Raw genomic sequence first — 20,106 nt, 5'->3', positions numbered from 1 at the left:
ATCACTTGTTCTTTAATGTGCCTGACTCTTGCCGGCATGCAGAGTGCCGGGTAAGGGCTGGCATAACTCTCAGTATCTAGCTGCAGCAGGCTGAGATCAGAATCTCTTTCAGGACTGCTCCATTTTCACTTGAGAATCTCAAGACTTTTGCAATTTTTAATAATACACAGATGCAAAGTTCACTCCTCCTCCCGCTAAGTACGTTAAAGTTTGTCATTGCGATCTCACTGAGAACAAATTCACATCTATTGAATTATATGGTAAAAATACTTTTATCCTTGCTTGTGATTCTGTGTAGTATACTTTAATTATATGCATAATTTCACTTGGGACTTTTTTAAAGATTAACATACAACGTGAACTCTATATTCCCCCACAGACAGGGTCCAGTTCTGCCAAGTTACAGACACAAATACTATCCTACCCTTAGCGTACCTCCTTTGTCCCGTGTAATATACTATTATAGCATAAAAATTAACGAATATTTTTACTACTCAAAGTCCTGTTCAAACCAATGGCACAACGGTCCTATTCATTTGACTAGGACTTTGTGTATTGCAAAACTACTGCTCAAGCTAGTCACAGAACAATGCTCTAGTCATATAAGACATGGCAGCAACCATTATATTCTTACTATGGCACATCTTCTTATGCAGCAAAATGCAATATTATTACAAATTATCCTTATTATGCAAAGTCCTATTAAACAAAAAGTCACGCACCTCATTCGCACTAATGGGACTTTTGTATGTTAAAGATAACATGCAGTAGCCTTATAAATATTACATAGAAAGAAATTGCCTCTTCTGAAAAATGCAATTATTATGAAATGAATTTTCAAAACATTTCCTCTCATGGCCATAAATCTTTGGCAGCTTCTTTTTAAAAAAAAAAAAAAATAAAAAAAAAATCCCCCAAACATGAAGCATAAACAAACAAACCAACCAAAGAATCAAATGACTGGAGTGAAAATGCAGAGTCTTGGCTATCTACCTTAAAAAAATCTTACTTTTAAAATATAAAACCAAATTTCCAGGCCGACATCCTGCAGAAGTTCACTTGATTCATTTTGAAACAACGTGACTAGTGCTGAAATCTCATCTCACAGGATGTGCCTTTACACCTGCAAGAGCTACTAGTGACAATAATATAAAATGAATCCGATTGACTGAATGAATGGATGTAAGGTTTCAGGAGATTTCAGGAAACGGTCTCATAAGTTTAAATTCTAAAAAACCAATTACTTAATTGATATCAAATGAAATTCTCCCACGTTAGTAAAACCGCTTCATCTTACTGACCTCAATGGGAGCAGAATTAATCCCAAAACGTTAATAAAATGATAACAGTTAGTTTTCATGGTCAGTATCAGTTATTCAAAATTCTTATCTTACAATACATTTTCCAATAAAGAGGGTATTGTTATAAAGATCATTTTATGAAACAAACATTTATTTAAACATTGTACTTTTCAGGATGGATGCTGATGAAACTAATGCCTAGAATGTCAATTTTCAACAACTGTTTTATATCACTCTCGCAGTAAAATTCCCATCTGGGCTGGCAACTTGTGTGCCAAGTTTCAAGCAAATGTGATTTGAAACTGCCAGTATATTAGACTCCGAAATTCAAGTGAGACACTAATAAAAGGAGACGGATGTTGACAATATATCCTGATATTCTCTTAAAAATACCTATGGTTTTGGGTGCTGTATTAATCTGTTTAAAAAGCTCTCTAATTATTTACAACATTAATAATATAGCGTTAGAACATAAAGCTGTTAAATTGGTACAAAAGAAGCAAACTGGATATAACTTGTAAGAAAAACACAGTTGTGCTGTAAAGAATGTAGAAACAGTGCTGCAGACAAAACCTTGTTATTCAGAATTCCATTAGTTACTGAAAATATGTAATATAACTTTTGTTGATCAATACTCTCATGTAAGCCCTAAATAATGTATGATTCCAGTGGAGAAAAATGCAGCAAATCAAATATGGTGGGAGAATGTTTCAAATTATGAAGAGTGGTATGACTGCTAATCCATAAATCAGAAATCGGAAAGATTGTTGTAATGTGGGAGGGCTCTATTTAATAAAGGTCATTATAACTCCTGGCTCTAGAGCTATAAGATCTAATATCCTCTCTGGTAGCTCTATGATATGCCCATGCATTACTGTTCTTGTTGACAGTCTGTTGCCTTGGAAATATTTCATTATTTCAGTTTTTCCATTTGTAGACCCTTGGCCTTGTGATATGAAGGCCACCCTATTTCATATTTTCGATTATCATTTAAGCAATCTTCTGGAGCTATTTATATAAAAGCAAGTGTTAGACAATGCATATCATCATTTATCACTGCTATGTTTAAGCTCATGCTCTAGAAAGAAATGCCAAAATAAAGGGGTTTTTTCTCTTTCACTTTAAACCAATAGCGCTCTGATATTACGATATGCTTTACAAACCAATGCTGGCATATCATATGCATGACACTTCTGTCTATTTAATTTTCTTGGTTATATATCCACACAATTGAAAAACCCTAAACCGCTACTGTAACTGTAAAATTTGCTAACACTCGTAGTTTAAAAGAAAATCAAACAAATGTGTGTAACTTTTCAAACATTCTTTAAAAAACCTAAACAGGTGAAAAAAGTTTCAAAACAATTCAAGTGCTTGCTTGCATCAGAGGCTGCTACTTTTTACATCTGTTTTGTAACCACTACCCTCTTGCTTGGAAAAATCTAACACAATCTACCTAAATATTGTGGGCGTGAAGACTAAACAAAGAGTGTACATGAAGTTCATTTCCAGGATTCCTAATCTTGAGTTTACCGAAGTAGTAGCTAAGAAGAGACTGCAAAACCCCTGAAGTGAGTGATATGCGCCTGTATTTCAAGGAGCTTGGCGCAGGCAGCTGAAAGGATGTGTACAAAGACAGCTTAAATAAGCAGTTACACGCAAGACTTCAGGAGCACATTACGTAACTTTTAATAAAATGTACATGAGTGCCTGGTTATTGAAGCATCGATCGATCTTCTCCAAAACTTTTTTTTTTTTTAAAGGACAAACAGATTGCTGTTATTTCTCGTACAAAAAAAAAAAATGTCATCAACTTCTACATGTAATATTTATACCTAAACTGTTCGGAGCATTGTAAAGAGTGATAACAAAGTGAACCCTAAGGGCAAAAAACAACTGCTTGGACACTAGGCCAAGTTTGTGGCTATTAGTGTTCTAGGAATTTAGACTACTTTTTTCCCCTGAAATGATTACTCCTCCCACTCCCTACAGGGAAAAAACTACTCCGATCCAACCTTTAAAATGACAGCATCAGAGCTGAACAAGAAGATGCTATTAAAGGGCATTAAATTAAATACAGTATATCCTCCTACAACTTCAATCAGAATTTCAGACCAAGTGTTATTTAGTTCAGCTCTCAAGTGGAGCAGAATAACAAATCGCGCACTTTGATTTACCTTCTCCGAATGCCAAATGGAGACAGGTGATAAAGAAAGCACTCATGCACAGGCTATGAAGTTTCCCCTAGAAATTAATTCTATCTTCAAGATTCCTATCTCAGAGAAATTCCCAAAATGGCACACAAATATGCTTCTGCTGGAGAGATTACTGAAGCTATTCTGGCAAATACACTTAGCACTAATACAGTACCATTCTCAGAAAGAAGACAGCAGAATTGTGTGTTGGGGGGGACAGGACTTATTGATACAAATTGTTTTTCCAACAAAGAACCCTGCAGGAGAAAAGCCTGCTGCTATAAGTGTTATTAACGCAGAAGAAACGCCTTTGCAGACACTGAAATGGAGATTTTTAAAAAAAATATTTATAGTTGAAGATGAAAATCTGTAAGTTAAGTCATTGACTTCTGAGAATGCACTGTTTTCCCATTACACGTATCTCCAAATTCTGCTACATATCAATATAGCCTTGTCAAAGTGCAACAGTTAATACTAATGCATCTAACACAGCTGCACTAACACTTCAGTGGCGAATACGAAATATATGGTTTTCTGATACCAGGCAGTCTACTTCCTTAGGAAAAATGGCATAGCTATTTAGATAAAATCTGTGGGTTTTGGAAGTTGTACTAGAAATGCTGATCACACTAAAAAATACAAGTTTGAAATTAAGATCAAAATGAGCCTGACTCCCTCGACTTTATTTTTGTTTAAATATTTTTCAGACTTACTTGTGCTGCGAAATATAAAGTGAGTAACACACGATCCAGCTACTTTTAAAGGCTGTCTAAATGTTAATTTCCATTTTTACAATTAACCAGGAACCTTCCTCACCCCTTACCCTCAAGCTCACTTGTAACGCTGTAGGGAAGTGGGGGGGAGGGGGGGGAAGCCCACCCCAAACCCTCTGGCTGCTCTCTCCTTCTTGGGCATACATCTCAACGCAGTGTAGCAACGGAGCTCTGAATACTTTTTGTAAGAATCACAAAGTAACATCACATGAACTTGTACTCTTGTTTCCTACCAGTCACTTCTAGAAAGATTCACTTTACTAGAACAAATCCGCTACGGGCAATTCGTGTCACCGGCACAGCAGATTAATAGCAAGCACTCTCCCCCCCCCAGCCAAAGTGTACGGGGCAGGCGGCGGGCCGGGAAGCAAACGGGGGGTAGCGCGACCCCCCACACACCCCCCGGCCCCCGGCTCCCTCCCTCCCTCCCTCCCCGGGCCCCGCCGCACCGCCCGGCACCGGCTCCTCTCTGCCCACCCCGGGGGGCGCCGGCACCCTCGGCCCGCCCGGCGGGGCGGGGGGCCGGGCCGGGCCGGGTCGAGCAGCCCCGCGGGGGCAGCTGGCGGCGCGGCCCCCCCCCGCTCCGGCCTAGCCGCACTTGAACCGCACCGGCGGGGCCGGCCCCTCCGCCCGGCAAACCGGGCCTGGCGCGGCGCCCCGCCGCCCTCGGGGCCGCCGAGCGGCGGGGGCCGCCCAGGGGGGTGCGGGGGTGGGCTCCCGGCTCCGCACACACACACAGACACACACACGCCCGCTCGCCAACGCGCCCCGCCAAGCACCGGCTCCGGCGAGCCGCGGCGGTGCGGCTGCCGGAGCGGGGCTGCTGCTGCGCGGTTCGCCCTGGTGTGTGTGCGTGTGGTGTGGTGTTGTGTGTGTGTGCGTGTGTGTGCGTGCGGCTGGCGGTACGCACTCGGAGGAACTCCCGGTGCCCGGCTGTGCGAGCAGCGGGTGCCGGCGGCAGGTCCCCCCACCCCGCCATGGCAGCCAGCCCCGGCCCCCGGCGGCGGCGGCCCGGCCCGGCCCGGCGCTGCTGCGGCTGCTGCTGCTGCAGGTTCAATAAAGAGAAAGTGTTACCGTTCTCGCCTGGAAGGATCCTGCTGAAAGCTTGGCTTGGTGGGCGCCATCTTCCTGGGATTTTTTTTTTTTTTTTTTTTTTTTTCCTCTCCTCTCTCCCTTACTTTTCCCCCTCCTGATGTTGGTGTGTGTTGTGTGTCTAGCAGCAGCAGCGGCGGCAGCAATGGCCCTGGTTAGCCAGGCAGGCTAAGGAAAAGTACTGAGGCCAAAGCATCGCGGGCTCTCACTCCTCCGCGCAGTCCTGGTGCAGGTTGCTTGCTGGCTGGCTGGCTTGCTAGCGCTGCTGCTGCCGCTGCCGCCGTCCATAAGCCGAGGAGCGGAGGGAGCCGGGGCCCCGCCGGCCCCAGAGACATGCCCAGCGCAGGCAGCGGCGGCGGCCGGCGGCGGCGGCGGCGGGGAGGGCGAGCCGCGGCGCAGCCCCGGCGGGCAGCCCGGCCGCTGGCATCGCCCGGCAGGTGCGGCACACACACGCACACACACACGCACACACACACACACACACACGCGCGCACACACTCGCACACACTCACACCCCCGCGCCCGCGGGCCGAGCTACGCGGGGTGCCAGGCCATGGGGCTAGCGGGGCGGGGGCGGGGGAGGGAAGGAGGGGAGTCAGGGATCTCCGGGCTTGACCGCTGTGAAAGTATTTCTGGGCATTTTCCAGCTGCTTCCCCAGCTCCGCTCTCACTCTGCGTGCAGGGGGACACAGCCTCCGCTGCCGGCGCAACAACGCCACTCAGTTGCAGTTTCGCACACTTTCCTCCTCTGGAGTCTGGGCTCCAGCAGGGACGAGGGGCTGAGGGAGGCAGGGACTCCCTCTGCAACTCGGCGGGCGCGGCGGCTGCAAGACCGCGGGCGGGCGGCGTGTCCCCCGTGGGGATCCCACGGCGGAGGACCGGGCCCCGGCGGGTGCGCGGGCAGGCGGGGCGGGGGGAGGGGGGGGACACGCCGCCGCCGGCCGGGGGATGCGAGCGACCTGCGGCCCGTGGGGCCGTACGCGGGGGTGGCGTGGACGCGGGGGGACCCCACGCACACACAAACACATATCCCCCCAGCCCCCCCCGGGAATGTGCACGCACGTCCTGAGAGTCGGCGCTAGGTAGTGCCGGAATAAAGGGCGTAATGCTGGAAACGTTAACTGAGAGTGATGACCCGCTTTGTTGGGAAAGGGTGTAGCACTTCACGCTGTTTTATTGGAGATTATGAAACTAGTCATGAAATAAAGGAGCGGGGAAAAGAAACCGCTACCTTAATTGTTCCTTCCAGGACATCGGGAAAAACCGAGCGCTGAGAGCTTTTTAAAGGAGAAATCACTCCTTTGCTTTCCATCTCCAAGGTAACTTTGTGGCTGTTCTGCTGCTGCCTTGGAAGTACAGCTTCCTGGGCCTGATCCTGCTCCCAGGGAAAATCCAGCGGGCTTCCGTGGGGAAAGGAACAAGCCCCGAAAGTTGGGGGTGTGGGGGGGGGGGATTTATGCGAGAGAAATGTTTCCGCGACAACTCCAAAAGTTTGGGGTTGATGGGGATGGAAGGGGGTGGGGGGGGGAGCGCGCGTGTGATCCGCAGTGGAGAACCGGGAGTGGGGGCTGTGGAAGTTCTCCAAGCACCTGGAAGTTTGGCTGCGGGGCGTCTTCCGCGCACCGGGGTCCGGAGGATTTCTTCCCGCAGGAAGCAACCGTCCCGGCGTAACTTTGCACGGAGCGGCCCGGGCCGCCGGGGCAGCCCCAGGGAAGTGGGAGAGAGGGGGGGGTGGGGGGAAAGGGGGGATCCGGTGTCCGCACGTGCGCAGCGGGACGGCGGCCGCCGGGACTCGAGTCCCGCGACCCCGCGGCGGCGGCACCTTGGGGGTGTATGGGGAGATGAAGAACTGGAGAGAGGGAGGGTGGGGGGTGTCTAGAAAGTACCACATGCCGTTCCCTGCCGGCAAACCTGTCTCCTCGCCTCCAAAAAAGGGGGGGGGGGAAGAAAAAGAAAATAAAAGTTAACAGGTGTCACCTCGACTTTTGCAATAGCATAGGAAGGTGTCGGTGGCTGCTCTATTTTAAGCGTTCCCAGAAAGCACGGAGAAAAATCGTTCGACGTAAAGCACGCTTTTTTGTCGATAATATATAGTCAAAATGTAGAAGAAGTGCAAAAATGTTTCCTCGTGTTAGGTTAGTGTGAGAGACATCCAGACTGGTCTGGATTCCTATTAGTCAAAGTACCTGGATATCTGCTAAGCACTATTTGGATTAGAGGTGTTAGTAGTTTGTCAGAAAAGTATTGCTTGTATAACTTCTTCCTGATTACAGACTGACATAATCAAACTATTAAACGCGAAGTACTAAAAAATTGCATGCTGCCTTGTCTATATATTTCTGTTTAACTTAAAGTCTCCAGAGGTCTCTTTCATTTGTCTAAAAGCCAATCTGACATTTCTGACCCTTGACTTCCCCACTTCACAGACTAAACTATTGTGATTGCTGCCTGTACTTCCTCGTTAAAGTGTCCGTCAGTTTCCATTGTAATTTAAATATTTTATAAGTGACAAAAATCATACAGAAACCATGAAAAGAAATAAACTTTAATCCATTCTTTATATGTCTCACATTCAAGATTTTATATAAATATATATATATGAAAGATCGGTGTGTTTGCTTGAGCAAAACAAGACTCGTGCTTAGTTTCAAATGTTTCTCAGCTAGGAAAGTGTTTAGGCACCATCAGGGATTATTTCAGGAGTATCAACTTCCTATTAATTTTTCATTTAATAAAACCTACAAAAGTTACCACCAAACGTTTTCTATCATGGGCATCAAAAGGAAAATACATCCTGTGTTTTCAAAAATTGTAGGAAACAACTCAAAGTTGCTGAACAACAAAACAGGCAATGGTCGATTATCTAAATCTGGCTCCTAAACCAATTAAGTTTGAAATATTACGCTGAAACTTCCTATGATTTTTTTTCTTTTACATCATAGAGATATTTAGTTTGGGTATTTGAGATTATACCGCATTTTTCTTAGTATTTAATTTAATGCAATAGTGGAAAGCAAGATACTTGGGACAGTGCCATTTTTATTGCATTTAGAGAAATGTAAATGTTTTGTTCCGATTTTAGCCTACATTTATCTGTTGTCATCTACTTTTTTTTAAGGATACGGCTTCGGTTATAAGCTTATGATGGAGAAAACTAACAGATTCAAACTTCAGGTTTTGCCTCGTAGAAACACAAAGAAATGTCAGGTAATTAATTAAGCTTCATGTTAGTATCAGCACATATCGATGAATTGTTAGGGGGAATGGGGAAGGTCTTTAAACTTCATTATGACTTACTGCCAACTTTCTACGCTTTGCTTCCTAAAGGCGCTCTCTGTGAATTTCCTGCATTTGCATTAGAATGCATTTAAGATGAAAAAAATAACAGTGCTGAGTATACTTATGGTTTCGTGCTATATTTCCCTGTAGTAACAGGTGACATGATAATACTGTTAAACTACAATGTGGAATTGCAAGTGTGCAACCCCAAGTGAAAATTGTTCTCTTTCTTGGTTGAAAGCAAATTATCAATCAGCATACCATGATCAATTATCCCCCTGGCTGCCACACACTGGGATTTGCACAAGGCATTGACATTGAGAAATTCCTCTTTAGAAAGGATGAGCGGACGGGATCCCAAACTTTGCAGCAGCCAAGATATGCTGCCGGGGTCTCACTTTTTTTTTTTCTTACTCTTTTTTTTTTTTTTCTATTGTTGCTTTCCAGCTCATCCAAGACAAAACTAGGAGATTGTGTTTACTTCTCAGTGCATTTTAAAAGATGCTGTATTTAAAAAAAGAAAAAAGAAAAAACAGAAAAAAAGCCCTTCCCTCCAACCAATCTCCCCCCCAACAAACAGCAAGGAGATTTTTTTTTAAAAAAAAAAAAAGGGAAAACAAAGAAACACAAAAGCACAAAGAAAAAGCAAGTGAGGGAGCCTCAGGAAGAGCCGCACACCCCTCTCCCACTCGGTGCTCACCGTTGTTGGTAGGAGGTGATGCCCTGGACGTTTTGCGGGTTGCCGTTGGCCGCGGCGCCGGCTCGCCCCATGCCCGGCGCCGCCGGCACCCCCCCGGCCGCCCCGCCGGCCGCCGCCGCCGTCACCTGCACGCTGAAATCCGGGAAGATCCTGATCATCCCCGCGGCTCAGCACCCGGCGAGTCTCGGCGAAGAGGTGCAGCAGCAGCGACTCTCCCTCCGGCGGCTGCAGCAGCAGAGCCAGGCACGCTGCAATCCCATTAGTGAGTGGCGGCCACTGTGAGTGAGGAAGGGCGCTTTGATGTGAGCTGCTGGGCTGAGATTGAGAGGAGTTTGGGGGGGCCGGGGGTAAAGGGGGGGTGGGGGGGGGAAGATAGAATTTTACCGAATTGCAAACATGCAACGCGTAAAGATTTGGGGGGGGTGTGAAGGGAGGGGGGAGGGTGGAATATCAGACCTACAAAAAAAAAAAAAAAAGGTATGTCTAATACCACTGGAGCTGTAGATATAAGAGAAAAATCCAAGCTGAGGAGGGACAGGGAGGAGAGAGGGGGGCGCAATTACTTTAGCGGTGCAGTGAAAATGATGAGCAGCAAATGTTGCCTTTTTTCCCTCCTCCTTCTCGTCCCTCCACCCCCCACCCTCCACCCAAAATGCGAGTCTTAGAGGATTTCTCTGTCTCAATGAAGTAATAATAAAGGCGGCTGACCACAGTCTGGGCTAGCGCCAACTGTGCGGGGGGGGAGGGGGAGGAATATCCCTGCTCCCAGAGTCCTGAGGAGAAGAGGAAGAGTGGAGGATTGTTGCAGCACAAGTTCTTGCTCTTGGTAACTTGCTTTTGCTTTTGCTCCCCCCCACCTTCCCCCCCCGCCTCTCTTTTCTTTCTTTCTATGAAGGGACGGTTTTCACAAGCGAGGAAATGCGCCGCTTTTGTGCAATGGCAGAGTTTGTTCCCTATTATAGGGAGCTGACTCTCCTCCCCTCCTAGTGTGCAGCAATGTTATTGCTAGTCAAACTTGTAAGGTGTGTGGTGTGTGTGCACGCACTGATCCCTACTGCTGCTTCAACATATCAATTATACCGCCCAGAGCTGCGCAAAAAAAAGAAAAAAAAAAACCACTCACCCCCCCCCCCAAACAAACAAAAAAAAAACCAAAAAACAATACCCAAAAAAACCCAAACGAAAAAAAGACAACAAAACCCCCTTGCAAAGCTCCCCTCCGTGTTGCGGCACACACCGCACCGGCCGCGGCGAGGAGGGCGGCTGGTCCCCCGCGGGACGCGCGGCCGCAGAGCCGCGGCTCCTTTGTGCCCCCCCGGGACTGCTCGCAGCCCTCCCCGCCGGCCGCTCCGGCCGGGTTTGCCCTCCTCCTCCGCCACCCTCGCCAAGCGCTCACCCCGGGCTTCGCCGGGGCCGCCCGCCGACGAGCCCGCCCGCCTGCGGCGCTGCGCGGGGGCGGACGCCGGGAAGGAAGCGCGGAAAGTTGGGCGGGGAGCTGGGGATCGGCGGCAGGACCACCACCACCACCTCCCGGTGGCTCCCCCGCCTTGCTGCGGGCTTGGGGCCCGCAGCCGCTGCGGGAGGGGGGCACGGAGAAGGGAGCCCTCCTCGCCGTGCTGCTCGGCGGGGGCTGCCGGGGCTGCGCTCCGTGCCCGCTCCTCCCTACGGCTGCAGCGGGAGGTGAGGGGCGAGGGAGCCGTCCCGGAGGGCAGGAGGGGAGAAGAGCGGCGTGCCGAGTCAGGGGCAGCAGGGGAACGGGAGAAAAAGGGACATCCCCCCTTCCGTAGTGGGGTCCCACCTTCTGGAGTGACCCCGAAACTACGGACGTGTAGCTCCAACCTGCTGGATGCTGGAGCCAAGTGTCGTGCACTCGGGGCAGAACCGGACTCTTTGCCAGCCTAGTGAGTGGGCAGCTAGAGAGGAAAGTAACAGAGCGCGTTAGCGCACCTTGCCCGAACAGCAGCTGTGCTGTTGACTCGTTTCTGAGGAAACCGAGGCTCACACCAAGAGGAGCTGCATGGGACAGAATAAAGGTTGCACTGGGTGTTGGAGAGGCTATGGCAGCGTCCCTGAAGGGGGCAGATGTCCCAGGCTGCCCCATCGCTCCAAAGGCATTGTAACCTTTGCTTCCATAAATCAAAGCTGTCGCCTGGGCCAGTCTCCCCCTTTCCCGTGCAATTCCTCTTGGAATCGTAGCTTGACTCCTAATCTAACAATATCCCCTTATCTTGACTTTTCTTTCCATTGCTGTTCCAAACCAAATTAAGACACACCAACTTTATGTTAAAACAGAGACTGCATTCAAATCCTTTGTATTAAATAGCATCTGTGTTTGCATTCTGTTTTAATACAAAATGCTTTGGATTGCAGCTAATACCAGGAGATATGAAACTGGTTAGTCCCCACATGTTGCACATAAAAAGAATTCATAATGAGCATCTGTGGGATGTGGAATGGATCCCATGAGTTAGCTGAAGACCTCATAACGTAAGAGCTGAGAAGCCTAAGTGAATTATGACTCTCTTTCCTCGCAAGTAGGATTAATTTTCTATCCCACTTATATTCATTATCTATCCTGTTTATACTATAGGGACATCAATTGTTTGAGTGTTAAATATGAAGACTTTACAGAAACGTGTAGGTTAGATAGCTTGCGGAGAAGAGGGGGGATGTTATTGCTAGGAAAAATGTTATTCAAACTCCACGTTTAAAGAGCGGTATTAGAGAAAGCTGCTCACTTTTTTTAACGGACAGCAAATTCTGGGCCTTTCTCTTACAACATATTTAAAATGTAAGGTTTACAAAGTACCCTCCATCTGCCTGTGGCCCTCCCAGTGATGTCAATAGGAATTTTGCATGCAGATGAAGGCCCGTATATGGCCTTTAGAGAGCAGGTCAATAAATGGCTGGAGGAATAATTAAAGACTTCTGAGCTGCTCCTTTCCTTTTTCTTACAATATAGTACAAGACTGGCATGAATATAGGCTGGGCTACCACTCTAATTGGCTATGGAATAACACTGAAAGGAATTTAAATGTGGGCAGTAGCCATTTTCCAAATGATCACTCCATTACAGTAGTTTTGTCTGTCAATGTATGGCCAGGCAGTAGAGTGGATGTAATCATGTCGAAGTCCCCATCCATTGATTGTCACTCTCTGCTCTACAGTGGCAACTCTGAGCAGATTTTCATGTTTCAAAGGGACAGCCAGGACAGAGAGCCTGCCGTTAGCCAAGCTTGCTTCAGCTTAGTCCCGAAAGCCACCGCTTTTCATCCGCTAGGCAGAACCAGGATCTCTTGATATTTAATAAGATCTTTTATGACTAATTGATTAATATCTTAATTTAAGTGTTAATGTAACCGAAAAGTCAGTGTTGATAACTTTGCTTGCGCAAGTAGTCCCGTTGAGTCAGTGGAACTACTGACAAATAGTTTTGTATGCTGTAAGACGAGCAGGATTCAAAGGTAGGTTTGTGATCGTCTACAGAATACAGAAGCATTTTCTTTCTCATATCCCTTAAAAGATATCAAATAAAAATACATTATCTCATATCTGAAGAAAAGTCAGTTTTGATTGTTTGTATCTTTTTTTTCCCAAATTAACCATGATGGTAAAATCCAGGAAGATTTTCTGAGACTTACTTGATACACCAATGAAAATACCCATCATCGAACATATACTTTGTGCCATATTAAATAGCGTGGACCCAATTCACCACATATTTCACCAGTGCTGCAACATACCATGAAGGACTTAAACTAATACGGTGCAGTATGCTAGTGTAAAAGAGATAAGAATCAAGCCCAATGTTTTAAATTTAGTTTATTTCTCATTTAATTCAAATTATTGACAGGTTCTGGTGTTTAAGTGACACAGTTTTTGTCTCAATACCATATACTATTGTAAGATATGCTGCAAGTTGCTTTAGTATTGATTTAGCTAAGAAATATTCTAATAGAGTACCGCTGTTTCTAACAATGTACTGTTCCTCTCTTAGGCAAAAACATAGTAGAGATAAAAATTAAAAACACATGACAGTGTGTAATACAGTAACATTTAATATTTGTGCTTTACATATACCTCTCTATCACAATTACATATTATATCTTTATTCACATTGTCAGTGTACTACTGTTCCTTTCTTTCACAGGTGAAAAAATATCTCTTCTCTGGAAATTCATTTCCATTTACTTAAAGTTAAATGGTTTGACTTTGAATTTTCATTATCTGCTGTTGGAAGGAGCCTGTGACAGGTATGAGAGAGAATGCTACAAAGCTTCATTGTATCATCTAATTTTTGCTTCACTTTAGTCAGATATCGTTTAGGTAGAGAGTAAAATACTATACGTAGAACAGGATAAGATAGAACAAAACAGAACAGAAATAAAATAAAATGAAAATAGGATATATAATGAATTACAGTAGAAAAATGCCTTTATCTTGAAGTGATTTTTTTTTTTTTTTAGTTATACTGATTCCTCACTAGTGAGAAAATTGAACTAATTTTATATAAAAGGAATATGTCATAACAGGATATGGCATTTATCTTCCTGAGATAGGGGTGACCTCATCATTCACAAGTGGTGTAGCTATGAATGAGTAATCAGCCTCCCCACCCATTAAGTGTAGATAAAGTCCACATCTTCTGTCTAAGTATTAAATATTAGATTTATTATTTTACAACTCGCCATCTCTACAAGTGTCCGCTGACTGTTGCTTCAGTTGCTGCTACCAATAGGTATCGTCATTGTGAAGCAAAAGAAGCTCCACAAAAAACGCCCTGCATAATAGTGAATGGAAATGAAAATAAGAGAGGAGAAGAAAACAAGAGAAGATGGACCTGCAGGAAAAAAATGATGGGCAGAACAGGGATAAGGAAACTCTTTAACTGACCTATGCTTTTGTTGCCTGTAATATTCCAAGAGCTTTATAGCACACATGCAGTGAAAATATTTTTCATATTAATACCTCACATATATCAGCTACCTCAGATCTCAAGTTATATTGCTAAAGTTACTCCCAAAGGAATTTATATATGTATAATGCGAGAGAAATATATAGTTAGGAAAGAATTCCTTTTTACTATTTATCAGCAGCGCACATTAGAGAAGAGCTGCAGTTAAAAAAATGCAGTTTCTTTCTAGAACTATATAAGATAACATAATTTTCTCCTTCAAATGATGTCACGTGTTGCATTTTGTTTTCATTCCTTTGTAAAAGCAATGACTGTGGTTTAAAGAAAATATTTGGAGTTTAATTTTAAATCAAAAGGAACTGGCTGTTCATCTGTTTAGAAGAATAAACCTCTAAATAGAACATGAAGTCAGGAGAAAGACCATCAAAACTCAAATAGGAGGCACTCAAATATTTTCCATCTTCACAATTCCTTGACATGTGCTCAGGGTTGGAAGAGCAGGTGAGGGAAATGTCTTTTCTGAAAAGTTGCGCTGGGAACGAAGGGCAAGATTAAGGTAGTCCCCTCCCCCCTGTATTCAAAAGAAAAGCAAGCAGAGAGTAAGATAGAAGGAAAGTGCCTGGGGAAAGTAGCATCACTATCGAAATCATAAAAGATGTATAAGGACATCAGTGGAAGAACTAGAAAAACTATTAGAAGAATGCCCTACAGGGCTATCCCAATGGCTCAGCGATTAGCAGGCTGTGCTGCCACTGGGAAAATGCAGCTCAGCTTTGAGGCTAATCTTAGGATCTCACTCATTGGTACTGGCAGCCGAGAGCCTTACGAGGATGGTGAGTCCACAGTGGGGAAAGACTGACGCGTTACTCCCACACCCAAAGGGACATACCTAGGCTCTGTTTTGAGCACCGAAGCTGTCTCAGGGAGGATTATGGGGTTTTCTCTATCATCAGCTAGCCTAATTCGCTCTTCACGGGAAAGCAAAGGAGCACCTCTGGCCTACTGCCTAATGACAAAGGCCAGCTAATTTTCCAAGGCTGCAACATCAGTATTGAAGTCAATTTCTCTTGTGTTGTATACTTTGCTCTGGCCCCAAATTTTAGTGAAAGAGTTATCTCTTAGCACCAGAGGTTTCCTGCAGTGTTGATCCCCCACAAATTTTCTAGCAGCGCCAGCAGAAGATCAAGGAGCAGCCAGCTGTTCAGTTTTTCCAGATTCTACCTGTTTCTGCAGAGACCGTGTAATCTGTGATGTTCCTCCAGGCAGTTTTAGCACCTGTGTATCCCTTTCCCTTGTCTTCGAGATCAGTGTTATGCCTCCAAAAGTAGAGTAGTCTGCTACTTCGTTGGCATCAAATTGGGGTCACAACTAAATTGCGCTGCTTCCACCTCCACAAAAACCCGACTCATACCACATGGCCTGATAAGAAGCTTAATTCAAGAAACTGGAAAAACAAACCATGTAGATGCTTTTTATCTTCAGGGCTTCTAAGAGATACCGGCGTATTATTCTGTGCTCTCACCGCATTCAGATTTTTGGTCCTGGTCATCCATAAGTGAAACTTATAAAGGACATGGGGCTAGCCAACACGCTTCTCCCTTTTATTTATTTACCTTTATTTTCGGCCTCTGACAGTGTTCCTAAACTGTCATAATTTGTGGAAGCAGCTGTTGGTGTGTCCTGGAAAGGTAGCTTAAGGTTTTTTTGACTGTGCTTAGAGAAGGAGCCTTATCCTTTCCCTCACTAAGCAGTCATTCCCTTAGAAACCAAACATGCTCTGTTTCTCTTAATTCTTTTTTTTTTTTGATGAACAAGTCCAAGTTAATTATACATAAAACAAAAAAAAAAACCCCACCGAGCTTTCTCTCAGAGCTCTTTCAGACAAGCCTAGTACAGTCCCATGGAGCCTTTTGTCTTTGGTAGCTACCACCAGTGCTCTGCTGGGTCACGCAGCAGTGAACACGAGACATGAAAATTCACAAATCTACCTATGCCTGTGTTTCCTCCCTTACTGTCCAAGTTGGAAGTCCCAGTCAGCACCAAAACCAACAGTGGGAGCTGGGATCTCTCAGCAGCAGAGGTTATAAATAGCCAGTGCAGTTTAAAGCTGTGCTAGGTCCTCAAAGCCAAGCTTTTCCACAGGTTTTTTGTTGTTGTTTTATAATAGTGGCATTATTTTTCTACTCGTTGAAGATAGTGCATCGTGTTCCTGCGTAGCATGGTCCCAGGTGGGCAGCCGTGTAAATCTGGGACTCTGCTAACGGTTTCTGTAACTTCAAGCATACATAAGAGTCAGAAATGAATACTTTGATCTTTGTTCCTAGTGTTTTTCCAAAAATAATCAAAACTTGTAAGGAAATATATGTGTCAAAGACTTGAATGCAGGCTAGCCTGACTGAAAATGTATCCACATCTAGGCACAAGAATCTTTAACAGAGTACTGTTCTTATTTACAGCTATTTGTTATTCTGCAGATTAATTTCTCACTGTTAAGCAGCCGATTGGCCAAAACCCTTCCTTTTTTTTTTCTTAATCAAGAAATTCAAGTATTGAGGATACTCACAGGAGGCCCTCGAAGTTTAAACACGTCTCAAGTCTTACTCTTTCAATTTCAAACTCCTCTTGGGTTAAAAAACAAACCAAGCTTTCTAGTATTTATACATGGTCTATGAGAAACCTTAAAGAGATAGCTTTATTCACTTCAAAGTTAGACTCCATCCACATTACTTGCACTTCTGTCACTGCTATCCATACTATAGCAACCACTGAGCGCTAACAAATGTGACATGCAGGACCCAACTAAGTGTCCTTTAATTTTCACTCTTCAGAATTCCTTCCTTGGGAAGTTTAACTTTGACAAAACCAGAAAATAATCTGAGATTGTTGTTGTCCACTGCTAGACCTTTATTTTCATTTTCATTTTCACAGATAGGGTCACCCACAGACCAGCCATAAATTGCACCACATTCAGAACATGCTGAGCTCTAAGAGTGAGTTTCTTTTTTGTTCTTTGGTTTTAAGTGTTCTCACCACTTCAAAGTGCGTTTTTATTATCAGAAAGTGGTCTGGACTGTAGTTTCTGTCTAAAAAAAGTTGAATACTTCATTCACTGGAAATTACCCAAAAAGGTTACCTAACATTCTTCTCTTTTCATTGCTGATGGATCACATTATCTCATTTCTTTACACATGAATGGACAACATATAAAATGTCTTTGTGACTTTTGGGACGCACTCTATTAGGTATTGGCAATATATTGGGTGGAGAATTTACGGACTGTTTGAAGGCAATAAGCAATGCGATTGCCTGGTCATCAATATATGCTTTTTAAATATTATGGAATTTAGCTGCTATTCTCTTGATTACACATTTAAGGCAACATATATTTAGCTATTGAGTATGTATCTTTTGGGTAGATATGGATGTCTATAGGAAGAAAATTATAATTTCTCTTAGTTCAAAATTAATTAAACAGGCTTTATCGTACCTTTCTTATTTTTTGTCCCAAGATGGACACTCTTTTGTCTTTATTAACTTGACAGCCAGTAATGTCTGCATTTGCTTTATTTGTACACACTACACAATTAAAAAAAAAAAAAGTTGAGTCTTTTACTGGTCCTTTGTAGAACAGGTTGATGAAAGTTACTACTTGCTAGGGGTGTCACCTTTTCCTTCTCCGTACAGGACACAGAAGAAAAAGCAAGGATACTCCTCCAGCCAAACTTTAATTTCTTTTGACATGGGTCCTTTATTCTGCAGAAAACCTCCTACAGATTTTCAAGCATATTTCATTTAATATAGATTTGGCCTTTTCAGTCTGGAACAAGAAGAAATATCAGAAAGTTCATACAAGTAGATGTTATAACAGCAACAACATCTGCACAATGACAGTTTATTTTTAGTTGCAACTTGAAATAATCACTGTTAGTCTCCTCAGCTTCTCAATTTCTGCAACAGTTTTGTGGAAAAACATTTTTGTTTCAAAGTCCACAGCATCATGGGAAGTTTCATCATTAAAAAAATGAGAGGAAAAATTACTTCCTTTAACTGGAATAAATCAATATTTCTTCCTAAAATAATTAAACCATATGCAGATAAAAACTATCATACAGGTACAACTAATTTTGAATCTTTTGGGGGATAACCAGACCGTGTAGCATTAATTCTTTTAATATTCAAATGCAATCACTGAATTCATTAAAAAGTTATAATTTTGTCTTGAAGAATGTTATTAACAGCCCGTGGTACTTTCTATGCCATCAATTCAATAACAGCTTTTCTGTGTATCTGGTCCTTCACTATACGCCAACCAAGTACAGTGACTCGATTTATCTAGAATATAGTATAATCCATTACTCTTTCTGAAGCTGAACTTTTGATTCTAATCAGATTTACTCAACTGTTGTCAGCTTATGAAGAAGTACAAGGGGTGAATTCCTGCATAATAAAGAAGATATTATATGCAAAAAAAAATCTTGAATTAATAAAATGACTAAAACTGATATATCAAACACCCGAAGTACAAAAAAACAAGGTTAAGATTTTTCTTGAACTAATTGTACATCTTACACTTTTTATAGTATACATGAATTATACTTCAAACTTTGCATATTTGAAGATAGGAAGAAGAAATATTCAGTTTAAATAAGAACAGTATTCTTAGCTTTCAGAATATTCATATTATGGATCCTTGCTACTTCCACTAACATTACTCTTTTGCATTTGTTTTTTAGTTGAAGAAGACTCCGTGAGTGGGAAAAATGCAAAATAATTTGAATTTTGGGAGACTATAAGCTCTTTGAACCTATTGTTGTAACAGGTGATGCTTGCAAATCATTCTGTCTTCCTTTTACTTATAGGTCTTGGTATCTGTAATAGACTCTGTACATACTTAAATATGGTGCTGTTTGGTTAGTAGAACACACACGGCTGGAGTTAAATTATTTAACTTATAGAGCTTAAAATCTGCTGTCTTCACTGTTAGTTAGGAAGATATTTACAAACTGAAAGAATATCCATTAATATGGGTTTCAGGGAAAACAAGCGTTGAGGAAAAAAAAGGAACATACCGTATGCATGCAAAACCTGCTAACTTGAGTGTACCTTTATAATTGCCAAACAATACTTCTTCAGGTATGGACTGCATTTTTATATTGTTAATTTTATCACACACACGGTATTCCATAACCTACAAAATAACATAGTTTTGTTATTAGGCAGATCCCTAGTGATTTATTATTAGGTTCAGTTATGATGCTGCAGGAAGCTAAAATTATTACTAACTTTTCAAAAGAGGTCTGGGGGTAAATGTTTGCTATCATAGCGAAACTAGAATTTTACTCTCCCGTTAACTTCACTTAGAGTCGTGGGGAGATCAGTATCTTTGAGTGTCAAACCACTGGTTTTCATGCATGAATATTCAGAAATCTAGTCAACCCAAACTGGAGACCACTGTCTGAGACACTGTCCTCATTTGGAAAGCAAAACCGAGGATTTCCCAAGGCTTCATGCTGTGAGAAAAGGAGCTGTGGAGCAGAAGATGAGTCAATGCCTTTTTCCACCACTAAGTACTGAAGTTAATGTGAGTGTGAATCTCTGTTTCTTTGTTCAGAATTACTGTAAATGTTCTCTCATGAAGAAATCGCTCAGTCTAAAGATAATTATAGTTACAGAGTCGTTCAGGTGAATTAGTGCAGAGAAACGAAGAAGGCTCACCTCATTACTGATGGACACAAGCGGTGTGCAGTGTCTGACTCTAAACACTGGCTGTTCTGAAGTGTCCTAGCCTGGATACCGGCAATAGTATCTGCTTGGGTAGCAGATGTGTATGCCCTGCTCACAGCTAATTATT

At 43.5% G+C, this 20,106-nt stretch overlaps 1 protein-coding gene across 5 annotated transcripts in view; it reads right to left on the bottom strand.

The window, feature by feature from the left end:
• NPAS3 (neuronal PAS domain protein 3) overlaps positions 1-10,702 on the bottom strand; it is a 627,172-nt gene extending 616,470 nt beyond the window's left edge. For 2 of the 5 annotated variants that reach the window (XM_074585122.1, XM_074585125.1), the window contains exon 1: positions 9,341-10,702. In XM_074585122.1, the coding sequence (XP_074441223.1) occupies positions 9,341-9,498 (158 nt within the window). In that variant the 5' untranslated portion in view covers positions 9,499-10,702. Of the gene's footprint in view, positions 1-5,343; positions 6,021-9,340 lie in introns of those variants that run through there. The other 3 variants (XM_074585126.1, XM_074585127.1, XM_074585124.1) reach the window with 2 other exon arrangements.
• Between the last annotated feature and the right edge of the window lie 9,404 nt (positions 10,703-20,106).

Source organism: Larus michahellis, chromosome 4 (assembly GCF_964199755.1).
Source record: "Larus michahellis chromosome 4, bLarMic1.1, whole genome shotgun sequence".
Taxonomy (NCBI): domain Eukaryota; kingdom Metazoa; phylum Chordata; class Aves; order Charadriiformes; family Laridae; genus Larus; species Larus michahellis.
The sequence above is the reverse complement of the archived record's forward strand: the minus strand, read 5'-3'. Positions and strand labels throughout refer to the sequence as shown.